This window comes from Chanodichthys erythropterus, chromosome 2 (genome assembly GCF_024489055.1).
Source record: "Chanodichthys erythropterus isolate Z2021 chromosome 2, ASM2448905v1, whole genome shotgun sequence".
Classification (NCBI taxonomy): Eukaryota; Metazoa; Chordata; class Actinopteri; order Cypriniformes; family Xenocyprididae; genus Chanodichthys; species Chanodichthys erythropterus.
Window position 1 is genome coordinate 38,333,120 of NC_090222.1, and position 22,388 is coordinate 38,355,507.

Here is a 22,388-nt window from a genome sequence, read left to right on the forward strand (position 1 = left end):
GTGTCTATGTAATCATGATTTAATGTAAATATGCATAATCATTTCAGAAACATTTTTTTTCATGTTTGCATGCTATTATTGCATATATTACTCTATATAATTATATATATTAGAGCATATATTATTTTTTTCCTTTTGAATTTTCAGCATTTTTTTTTTTTTTAATTACAGTAGAAATTGCTGTGATCAGCATAAATTAAGGGATTCAGACATAATTCAAGTTTAAATAATATATCCTTATTTTCTTTACATTATATGGTATAGTTTTGGCATTACAATAATGAAAATTTGCAGAAAATGTGCTCAAAGTCGGCATGAAACCAAAGTTGCAAATGGCTTCTCAAACAAGAACAAATGTAGGGCGGGGCTTGATTTTGCCTGTGGTGAATTGATTAGATGGTTGTGGTTTGCTATTGGTGGCAGGTTGCCCCGCCCTCGTCATCAGACAAGAGATGTCGCTGCAAGAGGGAGGGAAAATCATTCAAGTTTATGAAGCACATTAATTTAAACAAATGATGTGCATGGATAAATCATTTATAATATATAGATGGTATGCACTGACGTCCCTATCCCGCCTAAACACGCCCCCTCAGCTGGACTGAGTGGCAAAAGAGCCTGCCGTATGACTGGGTTTAATAGGGAAAACGCAAGTAAAACACGAATAAAACAAATTAAACTAAAGGTTGGACTCTAGTGTTCCTGTTACAAGTTACCAAAGATCCAGTAAACCATGGATATTGACATGCAATCAGGAAGTGTGTTTCCTGATATTTATATGTGCCTATGTGTATACATAAAGCAAATTGGCCTGTGAAAGCTTTATATAACTACAATATTGGTAGGTCTAAATCAGTTATATCAATGTTACATATATGGTCATATCGTCCAGCCCTAAAACGTAGTTTTTGTCAGTGTTTATTTAAAAACATTCAACAAAATTCAACATATTGTTGTCCAGTCCGGTTGTTTCTGTGAATTGCAGTGATCCATTTGCTTCTCTTTTTTTTTTTTTTTTTAGGTTTGGCCGGTCTGTAAAAATACACATTTTGTTTTCTGTTCCTGTAACTCAACTAGTAGACCATGATGCTAACAATGCTGAGGTCATGGGTTTATATTTTTCAAGGAATATGTATCCCAAATGCACTAATTTTTTTCTGCCAAATGCATAAATGTGTTTCTTGTTCACAACCATGAGATGACAAACCATACACTCTTAGAAGAAAACGTTCTAAATGGATATAGAATCTTTTAGGGTTCCTATCATGGAATCATTTTATGGATTTAGTTTTAATTAATTAATTTTGACTTAATTAAATTTTATGAATTAAAAAGATTGTAAACATACTTTATCACTAGAAAAAATCAAAATAACCTGTTAAACATGAAAGTATTATGCAATAATTTAAGATATTTCTCCTTATATAGAACCTTTGTAGCATAAAGCGTTCTTTAAAATCAAGTCAAGAACCCTAGTGTTCCATTTAAAACCTCATTGAGCCTTTTTTCTTAAAGTCACCATGAAGTCAAAATGGACAATTCTTTTTTTGTAACAGACTGTTGCAGTGTTTATGAATGATTTATCCATGCACATTATTATTAATATTATTATTATTAACTCATATGCACTCGAAAAACAGCATCTGTTCCCTTCATGTCGTGTGTCTCGCTGGAGTATGGGACTCAATATCCTCCACAACTGTTTGCAGGTTGGGGCTGCGTCCAAAATTGCATACTTCCCTACTATATAGTAGGCAAAAAACAATATTTGACAAAAGAAGTGTGTCCGAATTCACTGTACTCGTTAAAGAATAGTCAAAAAGGACTATTGGATGACCTACTACTTCTGGTGAGATTCTGAAGCGTGCATATGATGGACACTTTACTATCCCATGAGGCCACGGGAAAGGATTTGTGAATGGCAGTGAAGCGACGCAACATACTCAAGAGAGTATGTGATTTCAGACGCAGTCTGCCATTCAGATCTGCCTCCATATAGTCAAATCCATTCCCGAGAATGAAATACAGTCATTTTGTTCTCATTCCAGAAGCCGTTTCAATTGGATATAAGTCACAAAGGCTACTGCAACTTCTGTTTCATGCTGACTTTGCGAGTTTATGCTAATCACTATGTCGGCTTTCACAATTTCAGGAGTGATTCTATAATTTATTTTGCATCTAAACACGGTTGTTACTCACAAAACACGGAGGTGTACAGCTAGTTAACGTACTGGACAGAATGTGTGTAGGTGGTCAGTCTAATGAATGAAACTGACCTGTCGAATGTGTGATTAATGCCGGTTTCAATCCGTTTGGACGTGCATGTGCGACGTAAGCTCCTGGTTAGTCACTCAGCGCTAGAGTGTGTCGACAGAGTGGGCGTGTCACCTGTCAGTGACGGACAGGTATGTGATTGTGATGTCATGGCACCCTGTCTGCTTCCCTACACTGTGATGTACATGTCCAGATGGCTTTCTGTTTCTCTGGCCTAATCTACACGCCCAATTTCTCGCCCTGCTGCTGGCAACCAATCGCTCCACTGCAGTGACTCACACTGAATAACAATGTGGCTCTTTCTGTCCCGCTTTACGCCCCTCTCTTTATTTCTGCCGTGCCGGTGGGTTATGAGGTGTAGAGGAAGTGCTGAGTGGGGAAAAGCGCAGATGAGAGATCTGCAGACAAGGACCACAGGAGCTATGGCTACGATTTTATGCAGAGTAGGAGTAATTTTATATCATGAAAAGGGTATATATCACAATGTGGTGATTTTTGCTGGTGCAATGGAAAAAGTAATATATGCAATAATATGTAATTATCTAAAGTAATATGATACATTTAAAAAAAAAAGTTTACATTCGCATTTTCAACTTGATAGACACAAACCAATAGACTGGATTATTCAATTCATTACTCTTTGAAACTAAAGACTCAAAGCAGATATTATAAAGCAAAATCTCTTCTTTTGACACATTCCTGTCATGACTAGATCACCTTGACCTTGTTTACACCTAACATTAACATCCATCTCAAGTGATCTGATCACTGTTAGAGCTGTAACTTCTTCCTGAGTCTCTCCATCAGTGTCGACTCCGGTTTGAACAATGTAAGGCTGAACACTGTTGTCATTTTGGCTGCGTGAGATTCTCCAGCTTTGTTGTTGTTGAGCTGTTAAAGCACCGCCCTCTTCTGGAAAGGGGGCGGGAGCAGCAGCTCATTTGCATTTAAAGGGACACACACAAAAACGGTGTGTTTTTGCTCACACCCAAATAGGGGAAATTTGACAAGCTATAATAAATGATCTGTGGGGGATTTTGAGCTGAAACTTCACACACACATTCTGGGGACACCAGAGACTTTATTACATCTTGTGACATTATAGATCCCTTTTGAAAGATTGCAATCTCTATTCAAACACCCAATCTTATTCCTAAATGACAACGATTCGACTATGTCTATTAAAGCTTTGACAAATACGATCACAGCGAACATTCAGATCTTCCGTTGAGCCAGAGAGAGCAGTTGTGCACCCGCCTATAGGCACATATTACTAACGCGCCCTTTAAATAACAAAAAATACTGCGACATTGACTTTAGACCTGGTTTTTGTTGGTCAATGGCGTAGTCGTTTTCAGTTGCCTCAAAATAGCATCACGCCAACAATGCACCTGAATCCACCTCATTTTCAGATCAACATGCCCATGGGTGAACAGATGGGTGCGAGTGTTTATTTACACATTAAAGTTACATTTAAGTTTAATTTTTTTTTTTTCATTATGGTATAGTTTTTTGCATTACAGTAATGAGAATTTACAGGGGGAAAAATGCTTAATTGTGACTTAATTTTTGTGTTCCTGTTAGTGGTAAAACCTGATGTTAACAATGCCAAGGTCAAGGTCAATGATAAAATTCATATCCCATATGCACTCTCATTTTTGCCTGGCAAATGCATAAATGTAACTGAATTTGTTTGATTTTGGAGTGAAACAGGCACATTCTCAACAGATTCATAATTGGCGAATCATAAATGGTCACTGGACGGATTTGAGATTGGATCTGCCATCTGCTCAGCTGACCATTTGTGACCGGATCCCTTCAATGAGCAAAATACAGTCACAGATATAGCGAGTGTACACTACACGGACACACTAGAGGTTTAGTATCTGAGCTCAGCTGGTCTATTCATGTGAAGCTGGTCTGTTTCCAGGCGGAGTGACTCTTGAGTTGATTTCAAAGGACTAAGCATCAATTGAGAAATAAATGACAGTAAATGATGATCCCTACCGTGTCCTGTAATCATATTGTGAAAAGATTAAACAAAAATGCCTGTCCTGTTATGAGTTTCATCACGACCACTCGAAATGAATGCAGCTAATATCAGCGATAATGAAAGTTATAAATAGTATGTTAATGATAACCATAATTATTAATATTGCAGCAGAACAATAACGGTGACAAAGAGGATGACGGCACATGTTGACAATTATCACCCTTGGTTGTGGCTGTAATTAACTATAATGAAATCTGAGCTGTAAATCACTTAGACTACACTCATAATTGCATGCAACTACTAGTATTTCTGCAGTGTATTGTGTACAGTATGCACATTTTATGTATGAAATACCCATACAACATTAGTAAAAATGTGTAGTACACATATACTATAGAGGATGTAAGTTAAATATATTCTTAATATTAAATTATCAAATTTAACATAGCATAATTCGATTTGCTCAGGAACAAGTAATAGATTAATAAGACCAAAGATTGCCTGTGTTATAATTATTTATATTTAACCACTATAAGTCACAGCGGCAAATCCCTGACGCACTGGCCGAGATGAAGCTGTTCTCGGCGGGTACACGAGCACTGAACGGCCACTGGCGGCTTGGAGCTCACATCTCCGAAAATGTCTAAATTGTGAAATAGGTGCTATGATTAAATATGAGTCACATATTTCAGGTCTAAACAACTATATTCTCACCTAAAAAAACTCTTAAAACTACAGTTCGTAGTTTAACAAGTGTAGTAAAAAATATGGTGGATTTGCTCGGCGGAGTGATACAAATGGTGAAAAGGTAAGAGTGCTTTTATCACTAAAATATTGCACAGCTATCAGCCAATCAGATTCGAGAACCAGAAAGAACTGTTATATAAATATATATTAAAAAAGGCATTTTTTTAAGACCATTTTGCATTTTAATAAAAATTACACATATTTATACCAACATGAAACCACAAGTAATAATAAAAAAACATAAGAAATTATATTTTAAATAAAACAAAGCATTTTTAAGGACCATTTAAAAATAATCTTCATGATAACTACACCAAAATAAAAGTTGTTCCACAAAATCAAAAGAAAAAAATATATATTTTGCATTAACCCTTAAACGCATGACTGTTTCGCCAATCATTCTTACATATTCGGGTCTTTATCGACCCGGATCTATATCTAACACGGAAGGATCTCTACCTGTCGCGATAATATAAAACTCCTCTGATATTAGAGTAGCAATTACAGAAGAATAAAAAAATCATATTTTGTTACCTTTTGAAGCTTGAAAGGGTTCAGTTTGAGCAGATATTTTATGCCATCATCACTGTCCTCATCAGAGCTCATTTCCCAGTAAATTCAGCAAATAATGGGCTAGTTTTATGTATGAGGTCACGAATATGAGCCTATTCGTGATCTCAAACATATTCTCAGAACTATGTAATTTTTAACATCTTCAAAATCAATATTTTGATTTCTAACAGCTTCAGCAGATCCATCCAGTAACAGTTATAGTCATATTTGATTGCGTTCAGTACTTGCTCTGCAGTAAATCGCTGAGCAATTTCATGTTGTTATTATTATTTCGTTTTCTGTCTGAATGAGTCGTCACTTCAGCATTGTGTATGAGACATTGCCACCTTGTGGAATAAAGGTGAATTGCACTTATTCCGTCATCTAAGATTCAATTATTTTTGTGCAGAAAAAATATACGTACACTCATACACACCTCGGGTCGTTAGCGACCCTATACAATTTTTACAAAAATGAATTCAAAAACAGGCATTCTTTTATAATTTTATGATTTTTTTCTTGTTATATTCTTTATAAAGAATCGATTGAGGAATACCAATGAGGTTGAAGTCTAACTTTAAAAAATGAATGAGGAGGAGGGTAGTGAATGACGTCCCGGGTCACTAAAGACCCAATGTATGCATTTAAGGGTTAATAAAACAAAGCATATTTTAGGGACCATTAAAAATGTAATTTCATGACAATTACACATATTTCCACCAAAATAAAATATTAAGTACACATTAAGTAAACAGTATCCCACAGTGCAATGCGCTTAAAGGGATAGTTCACCTAAAAATGAAAATTCTGTCATTATTTACTCACCCTCCAGTTGTTCCAAACCTGTTTCTTTCTTCTGCTGAACACAAAAGAAGATATTTTGAAGAATATGGGTAACCAAACAGTTTATGGACCCCACTGACTTCCATAGTATGGGCAAAAATACATCATCAACTGAAGGGTTGCCAGGTTTTTGTAACAAAAACCGCCCAATTACTACTCAAATCTAGCCCCAAATGAGCCCAATCACATTTCAGAGGGGTCCTACAGTAAAAATCATGTCCAGTGGAGTAAAATCCATGCTTTTTTGGCAGGGCTCCCCTGGTAAAATTAGCATTCCAGGGGTTAAATATCATGTTATTGGGGTCACTTCAACCCACAGACATGAAAACAACCCGCAGCAACACTGTTAAAGTAGCCTAATTTTGCGGGAAAACCATGCATTGGCAACGCAACACTGATCAACTGTTTGGTTACCGACATTCTTCAAAATATCTTCTTTTGTGTTCAGCAGAAGAAAAAAATTCATACAGGATTGAGGGTGAGTAAATGAAGACAGAATTCTCATTTTTGGGTGAACAATCCCTTTAAACTTGACCTTCATTTACAGTATGACCAATAAAGAAAATGACCGCAGTAATACTCACATTTGAAGTCCTTCCAGGTCACGGTGGGCTCCGGTCTGCCCACCGCCAGGCAAAAGAGGCTCACGTCATCGCCTTCATTCACGGATTTATCCTGCGAGATGTTCACTATCCGGGCCGGCACTGCAAAACAGTTTTTAATTATGATTAATAAAAATAGAGTTAATATATCACGGCTTAACTGATGTCAAAAATCAACCTTAGTTTAAAAAAAAAGCTGAATAAATTTGCTCGAGACGGGTTGTTTGTTTCAGGGTGTATAAATGATTCCAATCAGCTGTTTTGAACTAAATTCCCAAAGCAGAGGGCAATGCATAATGCCGGATGGATAATGAGCTGGTCCTTGAATTTAAATGGCCTGTGATCAGAGCTTTAATGAAGATGGCCAAAGATTTGGCCTGCGAGGCATTCTCAAGCAGTCCATTTTTCAGTTTTCTAACAGGGCGAAATACTTCCGACGATAAACTTAAGATTGGACCCAAAGCAGATGCCTTCCTGTTGGAGGAGTGACTGGGGGGTGTAATTATTTTCACTCATATCGCACTAAGACTAAAATTGAGGGCACAATGGTATCGAGCAAATATGGTCATCTGTGTGCAAAGCTAGATAAAACGCCTGTGTTTGGTAAGATGGTTCTGGCCTGCCGGTCGGCCAACAACGCGCTTGAGATGCATTTTGAACATGCTCCCCCTTTTTGTACCAGCCGAGCAGCATTCTATCAAATATTCTTCACTTTAGGTTCTGCACGTCATTTACACACATGTTGTTCATAATGCAGTTGCTGCATCCCAATTTGCATACTATCCATCTAAATACTATTTGAAAATAGAATTAATGTGTTCCAAATCGTAGTATGTAGAAAAATGAGTATTCCAAAGAATCCCGGTTGGTCTAATTTTTCCTTTTAGAATCCGAAGTGCAGATCTGTGCACGTTTTAACGGCTAATATTGCTCACAACCCATTGCGCGTTGGACGAGGATTTGATTAGAACTTCAAACATGAATAAAAAGCGTTAAAAAAACTACAAACATGGAGGACCTGCGAGTCCGATGGCAACTAGAGGTTTAGATAAAGGGGTTTGAGTGATTAATAATCAGTATCTAACCTGACACAAAGATATTTATTCATTGTTATCCACATTATATTTCATCTGCAACAGCATTGTGAACTTTTATAAAGATTTGTTTGGTTAACTTTTAAAGGCATCATTATGCAAACACATAAGGAAAGACCCCTGACTGGCAGATCAACGTGCAACTACATTTGTGTCCGAAACGGTAGGAAATTAAATTGAATGTGGAGGATTTTAACTGTGACAAGATGATTGACAGGGCAGTATAAATGGTGACAGGATTTGTCAGAGTTGTCTGTTAAATATGCAATTATGACGAAGTAGTGTGTCCCAAAGCTTGCCTACTCTTCTGCTACACACTCAGAAGTATGTACTTTTTCTTCACAAAAACAGTACATACTTTTAGGGCATAGTATTGGCGAATTGGGATGCAGCAAGTGCTTCAGTCTCAGAATGGCTTGGTTCATTTACTGTGAGCTGCACGCATGTAAATAGATATATACAACAAACTGGAAGTGCATTTATTTATTTGCCAGCAACCCATCAAAATAAAGGCTTGATATACTGTTTGAAAAATTAAGAAATGAAGATGTAAATATTAGTGTTGTTATTTTACACTACAATAGTATTATTACTATATATTTGCTATTACTATATTTGTTATTTTGTTTAATTTATTTAATAACTATAATAAAATCATAATAATTATTATTATTTTATAGTCATATTGAATTGGTCAAAACAGTGTGAATGTGACCTATGAAAACTAAATAAAAAAGGTAATTGCGACTCACAATACTGACTATTTTCTCATAATATCGCTGTATATTGCAAAAAAACCCCAAAAAAACTCAATGTCAGTTTTTTCCAATACCATGCAGCCCTAATTCACTTTGATATTTTCAATCTTGTGCAACAGGAAAATGCACCGTGCACGGCATGATATACATAACAATTGACAACTTTCAGCCGGCGGGGTTGGGTTGGGGTTGAAGTAAAGGGAGGGATGCTAGCAATCCATCAGCGGAGGGGTCTGCTGCCAATAAATCACGTCAGTCAGGATCGCTGAAGCTCTTACTCATGTTGCTGTTGACGTGACAGTTGGTACGGCCCATTTCCGCCCCACACAGCCGGTCAACTTAAAGATTACTGAGCATAACCACCCCTCTGATCCCTCTGATCCTGATTACATCTGTGTCAAGCCCTCTTGTTTTCTTGGTACTGCCATTAACTCTTTTCCCACCATTGATTAGATTTTATATCATTATGATACAATGCTTCCCTGCCACTGACAAGGTTTTTCTGGCAATCCATGTTTTCACTGTTATACGGTAGGGGCGCTATTACGCATCTTCTGAAATAGTACAGCATCTCCAGATCACTGGATTTGCTCATTTGTGTGCACGATTTACTATTTTGTTCCCTCGATTTGTTAATTCGTGTGCTTGATTTGCTATTTCATTCCCACGATTTGCTAAATCGTGCAGACGATTTACTAATTTGTTTCCTCGATTTGCTAAATCGTTCGCATGATGTACTATTTCGTTCCCTCGATTTGCTCATTTATGCACACAATTAACTATTTCGTTCCCTCGATTTGCTCATTTGTGCACACAATTTACTATTTTGTTCACTTGATTTGCTCATTTGTGCACACAATTTACTATTTTGTTCACTTGATTTGCTCATTTATGCACACAATTTACTATTTTGTTCACTTGATTTGCTCATTTATGCACACAATTTACTATTTTGTTCACTTGATTTGCTCATTTATGCACACAATTTACTATTTTGTTCAGTTGATTTGCTCATTTGTGCACACAATTTACTATTTTGTTCACTTGATTTGCTCATTTATGCACACAATTTACTATTTTGTTCACTTGATTTGCTCATTTATGCACACAATTTACTATTTTGTTCAGTTGATTTGCTCATTTATGCACACAATTTACTATTTTGTTCACTTGATTTGCTCATTTATGCACACAATTTACTATTTTGTTCACTTGATTTGCTCATTTATGCACACAATTTACTATTTTGTTCACTTGATTTGCTCATTTATGCACACAATTTACTATTTTGTTCACTTGATTTGCTCATTTGTGCACACAATTTACTATTTTGTTCACTTGATTTGCTCATTTGTGCACACAATTTACTATTTTGTTCACTTGATTTGCTCATTTGTGCACACAATTTACTATTTTGTTCAGTTGATTTGCTCATTTATGCACACAATTTACTAATTTGTTTCCTCGATTTGCTAAATCGTGTGCATGATGTACTATTTCATTCCCTCGATTTGCTCATTTGTGCACACAATTTACTACTTTGTTCACTTGATTTGCTCATTTGTGCACACAATTTACTGTTTTGTTCACTTGATTTGCTCATTTGTGCACACAATTTACTGTTTTGTTCACTTGATTTGCTCATTTGTGCACACAATTTACTACTTTGTTCACTTGATTTGCTCATTTGTGCACACAATTTACTGTTTTGTTCACTTGATTTGCTCATTTGTGCACACAATTTACTGTTTTGTTCCCTCGATTTGCTCATTTGTGCACACAATTTACTACTTTGTTCACTTGATTTGCTCATTTGTGCACACAATTTACTATTTTGTTCACTTGATTTGCTCATTTGTGCACACAATTTACTGTTTTGTTCACTTGATTTGCTCATTTGTGCACACAATTTACTGTTTTGTTCCCTCGATTTGCTCATTTGTGCACACAATTTACTACTTTGTTCACTTGATTTGCTCATTTGTGCACACAATTTACTGTTTTGTTCACTTGATTTGCTCATTTGTGCACACAATTTACTGTTTTGTTCCCTCGATTTGCTCATTTGTGCACACAATTTACTACTTTGTTCCCTTGATTTGCTCATTTGTGCACACAATTTACTGTTTTGTTCCCTCGATTTGCTCATTTGTGCACACAATTTACTACTTTGTTCACTTGATTTGCTCATTTGTGCACACAATTTACTGTTTTGTTCCCTTGATTTGCTCATTTGTGCACACAATTTACTGTTTTGTTCCCTCGATTTGCTCATTTGTGCACACAATTTACTGTTTTGTTCCCTTGATTTGCTCATTTGTGCACACAATTTACTATTTTGTTCACTTGATTTGTTCATTTTTGCACACAATTTACTATTTTGTTCACTTGATTTGCTCATTTATGCACACAATTTACTATTTTGTTCAGTTGATTTGCTCATTTATGCACACAATTTACTATTTTGTTCACTTGATTTGCTCATTTATGCACACAATTTACTATTTTGTTCACTTGATTTGCTCATTTATGCACACAATTTACTATTTTGTTCACTTGATTTGCTCATTTGTGCACACAATTTACTATTTTGTTCACTTGATTTGCTCATTTGTGCACACAATTTACTATTTTGTTCACTTGATTTGCTCATTTGTGCACACAATTTACTATTTTGTTCAGTTGATTTGCTCATTTATGCACACAATTTACTAATTTGTTTCCTCGATTTGCTAAATCGTGTGCATGATGTACTATTTCATTCCCTCGATTTGCTCATTTGTGCACACAATTTACTATTTTGTTCCCTCGATTTGCTCATTTGTGCACACAATTTACTACTTTGTTCACTTGATTTGCTCATTTGTGCACACAATTTACTACTTTGTTCCCTCGATTTGCTCATTTGTGCACACAATTTACTGTTTTGTTCCCTTGATTTGCTCATTTGTGCACACAATTTACTGTTTTGTTCCCTTGATTTGCTCATTTGTGCACACAATTTACTGTTTTGTTCCCTCGATTTGCTCATTTGTGCACACAATTTACTGTTTTGTTCCCTTGATTTGCTCATTTGTGCACACAATTTACTGTTTTGTTCCCTTGATTTGCTCATTTGTGCACACAATTTACTATTTTGTTCACTTGATTTGTTCATTTTTGCACACAATTTACTATTTTGTTCACTTGATTTGCTCATTTGTGCACACAGTTTACTATTTTGTTCACTTGATTTGCTAAATTGTGTGGATGATTTACTATTTTGTTTCCTCGATTTGCTAAATCGTGCACACTATTTACTATTCGTTCCCTCAATTTGCTAGTTCGTGTGGACGATTTACTATTTCGTTTTTCTCAATTTGCTGAATCGTGCAAACAATTTACTATTTCGTTTCCTCGATTTGCTGAATCGTGCACACTATTTACTATTAGTTCCCTCGATTTGCTAAATTGTGCAGCTGATTTACTATTGCATCTCCTCGATTTGCTAAATCATCCGCACTATTTACTATTTATTCGCTCAATTTCCTAAATCATGCACACTATTTACTATTAATTCCCTCGATTTGCTAAATCGTGCACACTATTTACTATTTCGTTTCCTCGATTTTCTAAATCGTGCACTCTATTTACTATTTCATTTCCTCGAATTGACAATAAATGAAGCTAGAATAAAATGTTTAAGAGCAGAGGCTCTTTCTTTTGATATATTGACGGTTTACATATTTAAACACAATATTTTGGGCACCATGAATATTTTATGAATACACTCAAAAATCCAGGGCTGGATTTCCCAATAACGTTGTTTCTTAGCGTGCTACGAAGACTCTAAAGGTAGACCTTCACTGAAGATATACCGTTTCTAGGCGTGTTCCCCAAACTATCCCTTAGGAGGTTACTTAAGGTACATCTTCTCAAGTGTGATGTTACCAGGTGCTGTCCATGGCGCTGGTGCTGGATTGGTTGATATAGATGGCTTAAGAATCAATAATTCACTCTATACAGGGGCTGCTTCACTGCGTTATGTGAGAAATCAGTGTTCTTTATAAAAAAACAACAAAAAACACTTCAGAAGTAGAAATTGCATTTATCAGGACTCATGGGATGTTATAAAAGTAATCCAAATTGCAAACTAAATCTATAATGTAATTTATCTATATTCTGGGGGCGCAGAGCCTCCATCAGTTTAAGGACACTGTTATTTTAGAACAAAGTTTTAATTTCTTGGAGACGCGTCATGCAGCTGACCGACATGTAGGTATTGCGTTTATATATAGTTTTTTTTTCCATTTTTTATTCAAAATATTCACAAACGTTTTAGCTATATCATGAATTTTATGATATATTCAGATTGTAAAATATGTGGAATTGAATGTGTTTTGTCGGGCGATGAGTCGGATTTACGGGCGATGAGTTTGCATGGCAATTCAGAGCTGTCAGATTTACAAAATCTTCCCTGAAATACATAAAAGTATGTGGCCGGTGAACTGGGAAAAGAATAGAGAAAACTTTATTGTTTCATACACAATGTGTATCTGATATGAATAAAACACGTTGTCAAATTATATAATTGAAAGGGTTATTGTTGCAGCTTCCGTAGACATCAGTGTATGTAATTCGATTTTAACAAACAATAAATGTCTTTTTTATGCAGTAGCCTACTTAATTCAAATGTGTATTTAAATGTCTGAAAACTAAAATAAACCTGATGAGGTTAAAAACACTGAATAGTTGTTAAATGTGTTCTGAATGATGTAAATAACAGAATTTTTGACAGAAGTACTTTACTTTTAATAGAAGCACTAAAATTGATGTTAAACTCATTAACTTTAATGCACAGAGTACTGAAAGTAAACCATTCTTAGTCTCACCGACAGTCTATTCAGTCTTTGCATATTGATCAAGAAAATAAATAAGCATTTTCAAAGAAGAAATAGCCACTGGATGTGTCAAAGTTACCCTGGTTAGTGGCACAAAATCTTTGGAAGGTGTTTGTTTGATTGAAACACAGAGAAGCAAATGAAATAGACATCCATGTGGACAGCTGTTCAAATGCATGTCTCAAGCATAATTTGTATTGTTTTTCTTCTGGATGGACAGAAATCCGTGAAAGTCCATATCTGCCTTTATATATATATATATATATATATATATATATATATATATATATATATATATATATATATATATATATATATATATATATATATATATATATATATATGTAAAAAGGATTGTGACTTTATATCTCACAATTTAGTTTTTTCTTCTCACGGCTATGAATTTACCCCACCATTCAAAAGTTTGTGGTCTGAAAGATTTAATTTTCTTTTAAGAAATGAATACTTTTATTCAGTGAGGATGCATTAAATTGATCTATGTTATAACATAGATCTCTGGGACTTGTCACAGTACTTACATATTGTTGCTCTTTTGTAGGTTCAACTGCTTCTATTGTTCTCCTCAAATGTCAGTCGCTTTGAACAAAAGCGTCTGCTAAATGATTAAATCTAAATCAAAAAGTAAAGGTAAAGACATTTATAATGTTAAATGCTGTTCTTTTGAACTTTCTAATCAAAGAATCCTGAAAAAAATGTATCACAGTTTCCACAAAAATATGAAGCAGCACAACTGTTTTCAACATTGAAAATAATCATAAATGTTTCTTGAGCAGCAAATCATCATATTAGAATGATTTCTGAAGGATCATGTGACACTGAAGACTGGAGTAATGATGCTGAAAATTCAGCTTTGATCACAGGAATAAATTATATTTTACTATGTATTATGTTGATAATTCACAATATTACAGTTTTACTGTATGTTTGATCAAATAAATGCATTCTTGGTTTTCTTTAAAAAAAAAAAAACTTACAAACCCCAAACTTTCAAATGGTAGTTTAAATACAGTGTTGCAATTTTAAGATATAATGTTACATTGTGAGATTTAAATTTGTACTGCAAGAGATATAAAGTCATTTTTGTGAGACATAAAGTTGCATTGTGTGATATAAAGTCACAAGTGTGATTCATTCAAACTAAAAAAAAAGTCAGAACTGTGAGATATAAAGTTGGAATTGTTTCTACAGACTTCCATAGAAATACTGATCACAAAATTTACACACATTTCTGCCAGTTATTTTTATTCTGAAAAACCTCTTTTAAAAATCATATTTTTGCAGTTGTTTTGTGTTCATTTGTTTGTGTGACACGTACAGTAGTGGCCAAAAGTGATGCCCGGTCTATAGGAAAATTGACATTTTCATCCTTCATTCAAATGTGATTAAAAAAAAGTGTTTTTGTAAGTACATTACGTAGTTGTGCATGGAGTCAATTTGTGATAATAATGAAAAGAAACATTGTGCAGACATAATTTTTTGGCCAGGCTGTCATATACAAAGAAATCATGAACAAGGGAGAACGAACAAAATATTAAAGGGTTAGTTAACACATAAATGATAATTCTGTCATTAATTACTCACCCTCATGTCGTTCCACACCCGTAAGACCTTCATTCATCTTCAGAACACAAATTAAGATATTTTTGATGAAAACAGGTTTAAAACAGGTCATGTGACTACAGTGGTTCAACCTTAATGTTATGAAGTGACGAGAATACTTTTTGTGCGGCAAAAAAACTAAATAACGACTTTATTCAGCAATATCTAGTGATGGACAATTTCAAAACACTACATCATAACATTTTTTCAAATCAGTGGTTATCAAACTGCCAGAGTCACGCCCCCCAGTGGTGAACCATTGAAATTTCGAAACACTTATGACATAACTAAGCCTCGTTTATTGAAATCACATGACTTTGGCAGTATGATACACGCTCTGAACCACTGATTCGAAACAAAAGATTCGTAAAGCTTCATGGAGCAGTGTTTTGAAATCGCCCATCACTAGATATTGTTGAATAAAGTCGTTATTTAGTTTTTTTTGGTGCAGAAAAAGTATTCTCGTCGCTTTATAATATTAAGGTTGAACCACTGTAGTCACATGACCTGTTTTAAATATGTCTTTAGTAGCTTTCTGGGCATCTGAAAGCGTTAATTATCTTGCTGTCAATGCAGGCCTCACCGAGCCGTCGGATTTCATCAAAAATATCTTAATTCTGAAGATGAACGAAGGTCTTACGGGTGCGTAACGACATGAGGGTGAGTAATTAATGACAGAATTTTTATTTTTGAGTGAACGAACCCTTTAATAACTGATTAAGTTAGTCAATGCTTTCCTGTCATTTCCTTTTGCATAGTAAAATAAAACCTGTAGCTGTAGTTTGCCTTTTTTCTGCCAAATAATTTTGTCTGATAAATACCTTATCCAAGTTCAGTGTTTGGTTCTTCCCTCAAATTTAAAATATTTAAACAATGTAACATATTTTCCTCATATTCTGATGGTTTAATCAAACTTGTAGGGTCATTAAAAGCAAATATCCCCTCCAGACATCACTTTTGGCCACTACTGTAAGGGATCAGATCAACATACCCTGAACGATGAGGTAGACGTGGGCCGTACGGGGCTGGTTTCTGGCCTGGAAACTGCATGTGTAGGGTCCCTCGTCTGCCACCATCACTCTCTCAATCTTAATGGAGAAATCGCTGTTGTTGTTGTTCACCAGGGAGACGCGGGAGTCCAGGGACCACTTATCTGTGCCCGTAAATAAGATGTTGGAGCGGTTCAACCACGCCTTGTGAGTGACCTCTTCATCTATCTTGCATCTAAGAAAGAGAAGAACAAGTTTGTGGCAGACAGAATTGACTCACCTGATGTGAATAAAAACAAGGCTGTAAGGCAAAGGACATTTGTTTTGTGCACTATTTCTGGACTGCACGTCTCTCCGTCAATGTCTTGTTTTAAATAAAATATGGCATCTGCAGACTAAGTTTCATAGCCAATTACTGTGATGTCATTGAATGAGCGCTAGCATGAAACTCTGCATGAAACTTTCTGTGTTGTAATCGTTACAACTCGCTCATAAGGTCCGGGTCATTAACTAGATCATTAAGCTGACTAATCAGAGCAGCGGTGATTGCTTTAAGACTGCATAGTGCCAGAAAAAAACAGCCGTGATCCCCAAATGAGCATCTGAAAAAGTGGTGCGATGTTCATCTATCCACAAATAATCAATATACACACATGAATCCTGCCTGAGGGCAACTAAAGTGATTCATTCGCTTTGCAAGCACATAAGATGGCGATAAAAGGGTTAATTTTGAATAAAGCAATAAAAGCTTTTCTTTGTCACACTATGTCCTGGCAGTCAAAATCTTTTCCGGGAGCTGTTCGCTGTGCGGGGGATGCATTTTTGCTCTGGAGATCTGCCCTCAAAAAGCTTTTTTCCTTCATCCAAAATATGATTCACGTTTGTTAGTGAGTAAACCCTATTTTAAAACATTTAGAGTCATATAAATTATTTGTCATGAGGAAATATGTTTGTAGGCTTGAAGCAGCATCGTGTGGGAGTGGAACAGACGCGGATGCAGCCACTATGGAAAATATTGTGTTTTTTTATTTATTTAAAAAAAAAAAAAATACATTTATCCATGATAATTATTTTTCAGTACTCTTATGTTCAAAAAAGTCTTTCCAGTTCCCAAATATAACTTTAAAAACTAAACAAAAACATAAGAACTTACTTAATTTACTGAAAATGTATAAAATATCACACAACACATTCTCCTAAATTAATATGTTTGTTGATGAATATTACAGTTACCATGTTTTTATTTAGATTTTTTAAAATGATTTATTTTTTAAATTATCTTTGTTTCCATATTAATTATTTTCCATATTAATTATTTCATATTAATACATTTTAGTATTTACTTTACATTAAAAAGTCCTCCCATTTCTTATGCATGAACACATAATCAGACATATTTTAAACGATTTCTTTTTTATTAATTCATTAATTCTTTTTTTATATTTTTAAAATGATCCATTTATTCACATGAATGAATGAATGAATGAATGAATGAATTAATTAATTAATTAATAGAAAGTTCAAAAGAACAGCATTGATCTGAAATACAAAGCTTTTGTTACATTATCAAAGGTTTGGGGTCAGTAAGAGGTTTTTTTTTTTTGAAAGAAATTAAAGAAATTAATATTTTTATTCAGCATGGATGCATTAAATTGATCAAAAGTGACAGTATAGATAGAATATAGACAATTAATGTTGCAAAAGCTTTATATTTCAGATTGATGCTATTCTTCTGAACTATCCATTCATCCAATAATCCTGAAAAATAAATGTACACAACTGTTTTCAACACTGATAATAATCAGAAATGTTTCTTGAGCAGCAAATCATCATATCAGAATGATTTCTGAAGGATCATGTGACACTGAAGACTGGAGTAATGATGCTGAAAATACAGCTTTGATCACAGGAATAAATTACAGTTTAACATATATTCACATAGAAAACAGCTATTTTAAATTGTAATAATATTTCACAATATTACTGTTTTTGCTGTATTTTGGATCAAATAAATGAAGCCTTGGTGAGCAGAAGAGACTTCATCAAAAACATAAAAAATCTTACCGTCCAAAACTTTTGACCAGTATAGTGTATTTTCATTATTTACTTAACTTTTTTTAAAAGTCCTCCAAAAATCTTTTCTTATGCATGATAACTGAATCAGATTTCTAAACACTTTTTCCCATAATGTATGCAATATCATTCTAAGGTTAATTTCAATAATTTAGTGAAAAAGTGTAAAATATCACAGCACTATTGCACAGCTCATTCAGTGGTCCTTTCTCTCCTAACGGAATACTTCCACTGAAGTCAGTAAACGCACGGCCGGCTTCAATGGGGTCTACAAATACATTGATTTCAGTGGTGCAAAGATCAATGTTCATTGGTCAAAAGGTGCTAAACACGTCAATCTGGGTCCCGTCTGGACGCTGCGCTTCACTGGGAATCCATGAGAGCATCATGAGTATCAATTGCACCAAATCACCTGATTGTATATTGGACAGTATTTTAGTCCTGAGATGTCCGGAAGCTTCTTTAAACAACAAACTGGAAAAACTGACAGTGATATAGATGACTGACAGCGGTTGAAATTAAAAACACTGCCGTACACATACAACACCGCGCTCGAGCTCTGCTGTTAGCTGAAGTCTGTCAAAACACATTCAGTTCAGTGCTCATAATCTTATCTCATGCCTGCTGGCATTTGTAAGTAATGCAAAAATATAATTCTGAGCTTGGTCAATTATTTGCATGAAGTATCGCCAACGTTTAGCTGTAGGTTTAGAAGCAGACGTGAGGAGCAACGCTGAAGACGCCATAATATATTAATGGATTAAACAACAAAAGATGCCATTAATACCACTCTTGAAGAGCACCATCGAATCAGACCGCATACTGTAATGCCATTGGTCCGCTTACATGTAGTAACCACAGTTCACCTCTAGATGTCACTGCTTTGCTCTGCTCTTTAAATGGAAAAATCGTGACACATTTAAGGCTTAAATATCACTCACATTCATGTCAGCTTTAACTGTCAGCTTATCAACTGTGATATCACATCAATTCCCATTCCTGGTGTAGTTGTGTGGAATAATAATATGGTGCTTTTGAGAATATGAACCCCTAACAGCAGGTTCAGGAGTTCAATTGCTGGCTGATAGACTGAAGCCAAGTCATTTCTGCCTGGAAACTGACTAACAACAAAATTAGAGAGAATGAAATTAAAGTGTTAAAAAACGGGTGAGTATGAGAAATCCTGTAGGGCTGGGCGATATGACCATACAGTGTGTGTGTGTGTGTTTGTGTTTGTGTGTGTGTGTGTGTGTGTGTGTGTGTGTGTGTGTGTGTGTGTGTATATATATATATATATATATATGAATGTGGCTATCAGCACGACTGCCTTACACTATTTACATAATAATGATGGAAAAACAGAATAATATACATAATAATATACATACATATAATAATATAAATAAATACAATGTCAAGGGGTGATTCTTAGTCACAAAGACAAGCAAAGCTTGTTATTTTATTATTATTTATATGCCATTATTTATTAATGTTTTATATTATTAATTATATTAATACATTTGCTTCTATTTTTAAGTTTTTAGTTTTCATTTTTTTTGTTTAAAAAATGTTTTTGTCATTTTTTATTAGTTATTTTTATTCCAGTAATTTAAGTACTTCAACTTCAGCTTATTTTATTTCAGTTAGTTGCCAAGCAAAATTTTTATTTTTTAGGTTTTTCTAATATTTATATTTTAACTATTTGCAGCTTTATTTCAATAAAAACACTTTTTTTTAGTAAAAAAACAAAAAAAAACACAATATTAAAATAAAAATACATTTCAAAGATTTAGTTTTAGTTAACAACACTGACGTGAAAAACATACGGAAACTTCATAAAACTCAACTGATTTATTGTGACTATTTCTTGTAGCTGTAACTTTATTATTATTTTTTTTTATTAATTAAGACTTAATATCTCACAATGTCTTTTTATATCTCACAGCTATGAGTTTATTTGTTGCAATTGAGAGTTTATCTTTTGTAATTGTTTAACAAATTACAAACTATATGAAAAATACGCTAATAATAAAAAAATAAACTGCAAGTTAATCGACAACAAATTGTGATTGGATAGTAATTTTGTTTTACGACAAATTGATTGGGCTATTCTGACTCATTCTATGATCACCCAGTCGAAATTTTAGGAAAGATGAAAAATGGGACTAAACATAATTTTTTCCTAAAAGTCGGGACACTAAAAATAGAACTGAAATACGGGTCTGTCCCGGGAAAACGGGACGTCTGGTCACCCTAATGTACATACAGCTTGTGAGTACTGAAATGAGTTCTTTTTGCCACCTTTTTCACATAAATATCACATAAAAACCTTATTTAAAGCAAAAATATCTACATTGTGATATTGTTAGAGTGAAATAAAATGACTCATATTGTGATATAAGATATTGGTCATATCGCCCACCCCTAATTATTAGGGTACAACGGGGCAAAAGGCGCCTTTGGTTTTATTTTCCTCTAAACCACTTGATGGCACAAAAAATTGCAGCAGCACTTTCCTAAATATCCACTTTTCAGAATGCACGATTCTGAGGTAGTTTGATCTAATATTTGATGTTTTTTAAAATGTTGTTGATTTAAGTAGCAAATGGGAATCGATTAAATTAATGTTCATATTTACAGACAAAGGTCTTCTTAATGATTTTCAGTTTTGTTCAAGGTAATTCAAGCAACAGTTTTTCAATAACGGAAGAATATGTAAAAGTATGGTATTTGGGGTAAAAAGTGCCCCTGCTGTTGGGACAAAAGGCACAATAATTAACATGATAATAAATAGCTGACTGACTTTTCCATTTGTTGATATGACATGGTTAGATTCACAGAGCAAATATCATATATCAAACTGGGTATCCATCTTAGAGATAATACCCATATTTAATGAAACAACCATATTTAAAAAATAAAAAATATTATATTTATCATATCATAATAAAATATCATTTATTGTTACTACTGTAAATCTATATTAAATATTATGGGATCTCCTTCAATGCTTTCATATTTTTTTTTCTGTATTTTTAAAATATATTTTCATATTAACACAGGTCTGTTTTAATGACAGTATATTAATTGAACAAAAAAAAAAATATATTTATCAAAATAAACAAAACTCCCTCACCACCTCATGCATTTATAAGATTTCTAAACAAAATTAACCACTTTTATGATTTATTTTCACACAAAATCTGTAGCTTTATCAATGTTCAATACAAACATATCTATTTTTCCTGCAATCATACACTTTGAGAGTAGTGAAAAGCACATTTTTTTCTTAAGGTGTGCCTTTAGCCCTGTTGCACCCTACTTAGTACAAACCTGGTAAAAATGACAGGCGGTTAATGGAGGAAAACCTTGGCCTCCAGGTGGGTGTGAAAACTATTTATGAGTTATGAGTGACCAATTCACATCGGAGTTTTGGTTTTATTTACATGCAGCCCTAGAAAGTGTTTTTAAACCATATAACACACAAGGATGCAGGTGTGATGTGAAGTCACCTCAAAACGACGCTTTCTCCTTCCAGCACAGTAATGTTGTCGGGCAAGTGTCCGAACTCGGCCGCCTGAGCACCGGTGGGCCCTGCCAAAGAAAACGAGAGGAGAGACAGTGAGCATACAGCAGTTATTCCAACAACAGAAGGTCCACTCGATCCCCGAGTCCCCCGGGCAGCATGGCGGCTACTGAGTACCTCATTGATCCTGGTCAGGCAGGATTTGTTTTTGTGGTTTTGCTTAGTTATTTGTGAGGAGAGAATAATAAGACCGCAAAACGGCAGCATGGAGCAGTCAGCGCTGACCGTCAGCGGGCTTGAATAATGATTGGGTTCTGCCCCGCGCGCCGCCTGGCCGTGCACTCGTCGAACAGACCTGATAATGAGCCCGGGGAAGAGGATTCGCACAGAAGCGGCAGAGCGTGAAATGAAGGGACCGCCGCTGCAATGGGAACGTACAC

The 22,388-nt window shown here is 34.8% G+C and overlaps 1 protein-coding gene across 1 annotated transcript in view; it reads right to left on the reverse strand.

The window, feature by feature from the left end:
- iglon5 (IgLON family member 5) overlaps positions 1 to 16,436 on the reverse strand; it is a 34,596-nt gene extending 18,160 nt beyond the window's left edge. The window contains exons 1-2 of the mRNA XM_067411914.1: positions 16,352 to 16,436; positions 6,991 to 7,110 (exon numbers count right to left, since the gene is read on the reverse strand). Coding sequence (XP_067268015.1) covers positions 6,991 to 7,110; positions 16,352 to 16,436 — 205 coding nt within the window. The remainder of the gene's footprint in view (positions 1 to 6,990; positions 7,111 to 16,351) is intronic.
- Positions 16,437 to 22,388: the final 5,952 nt, after the last annotated feature.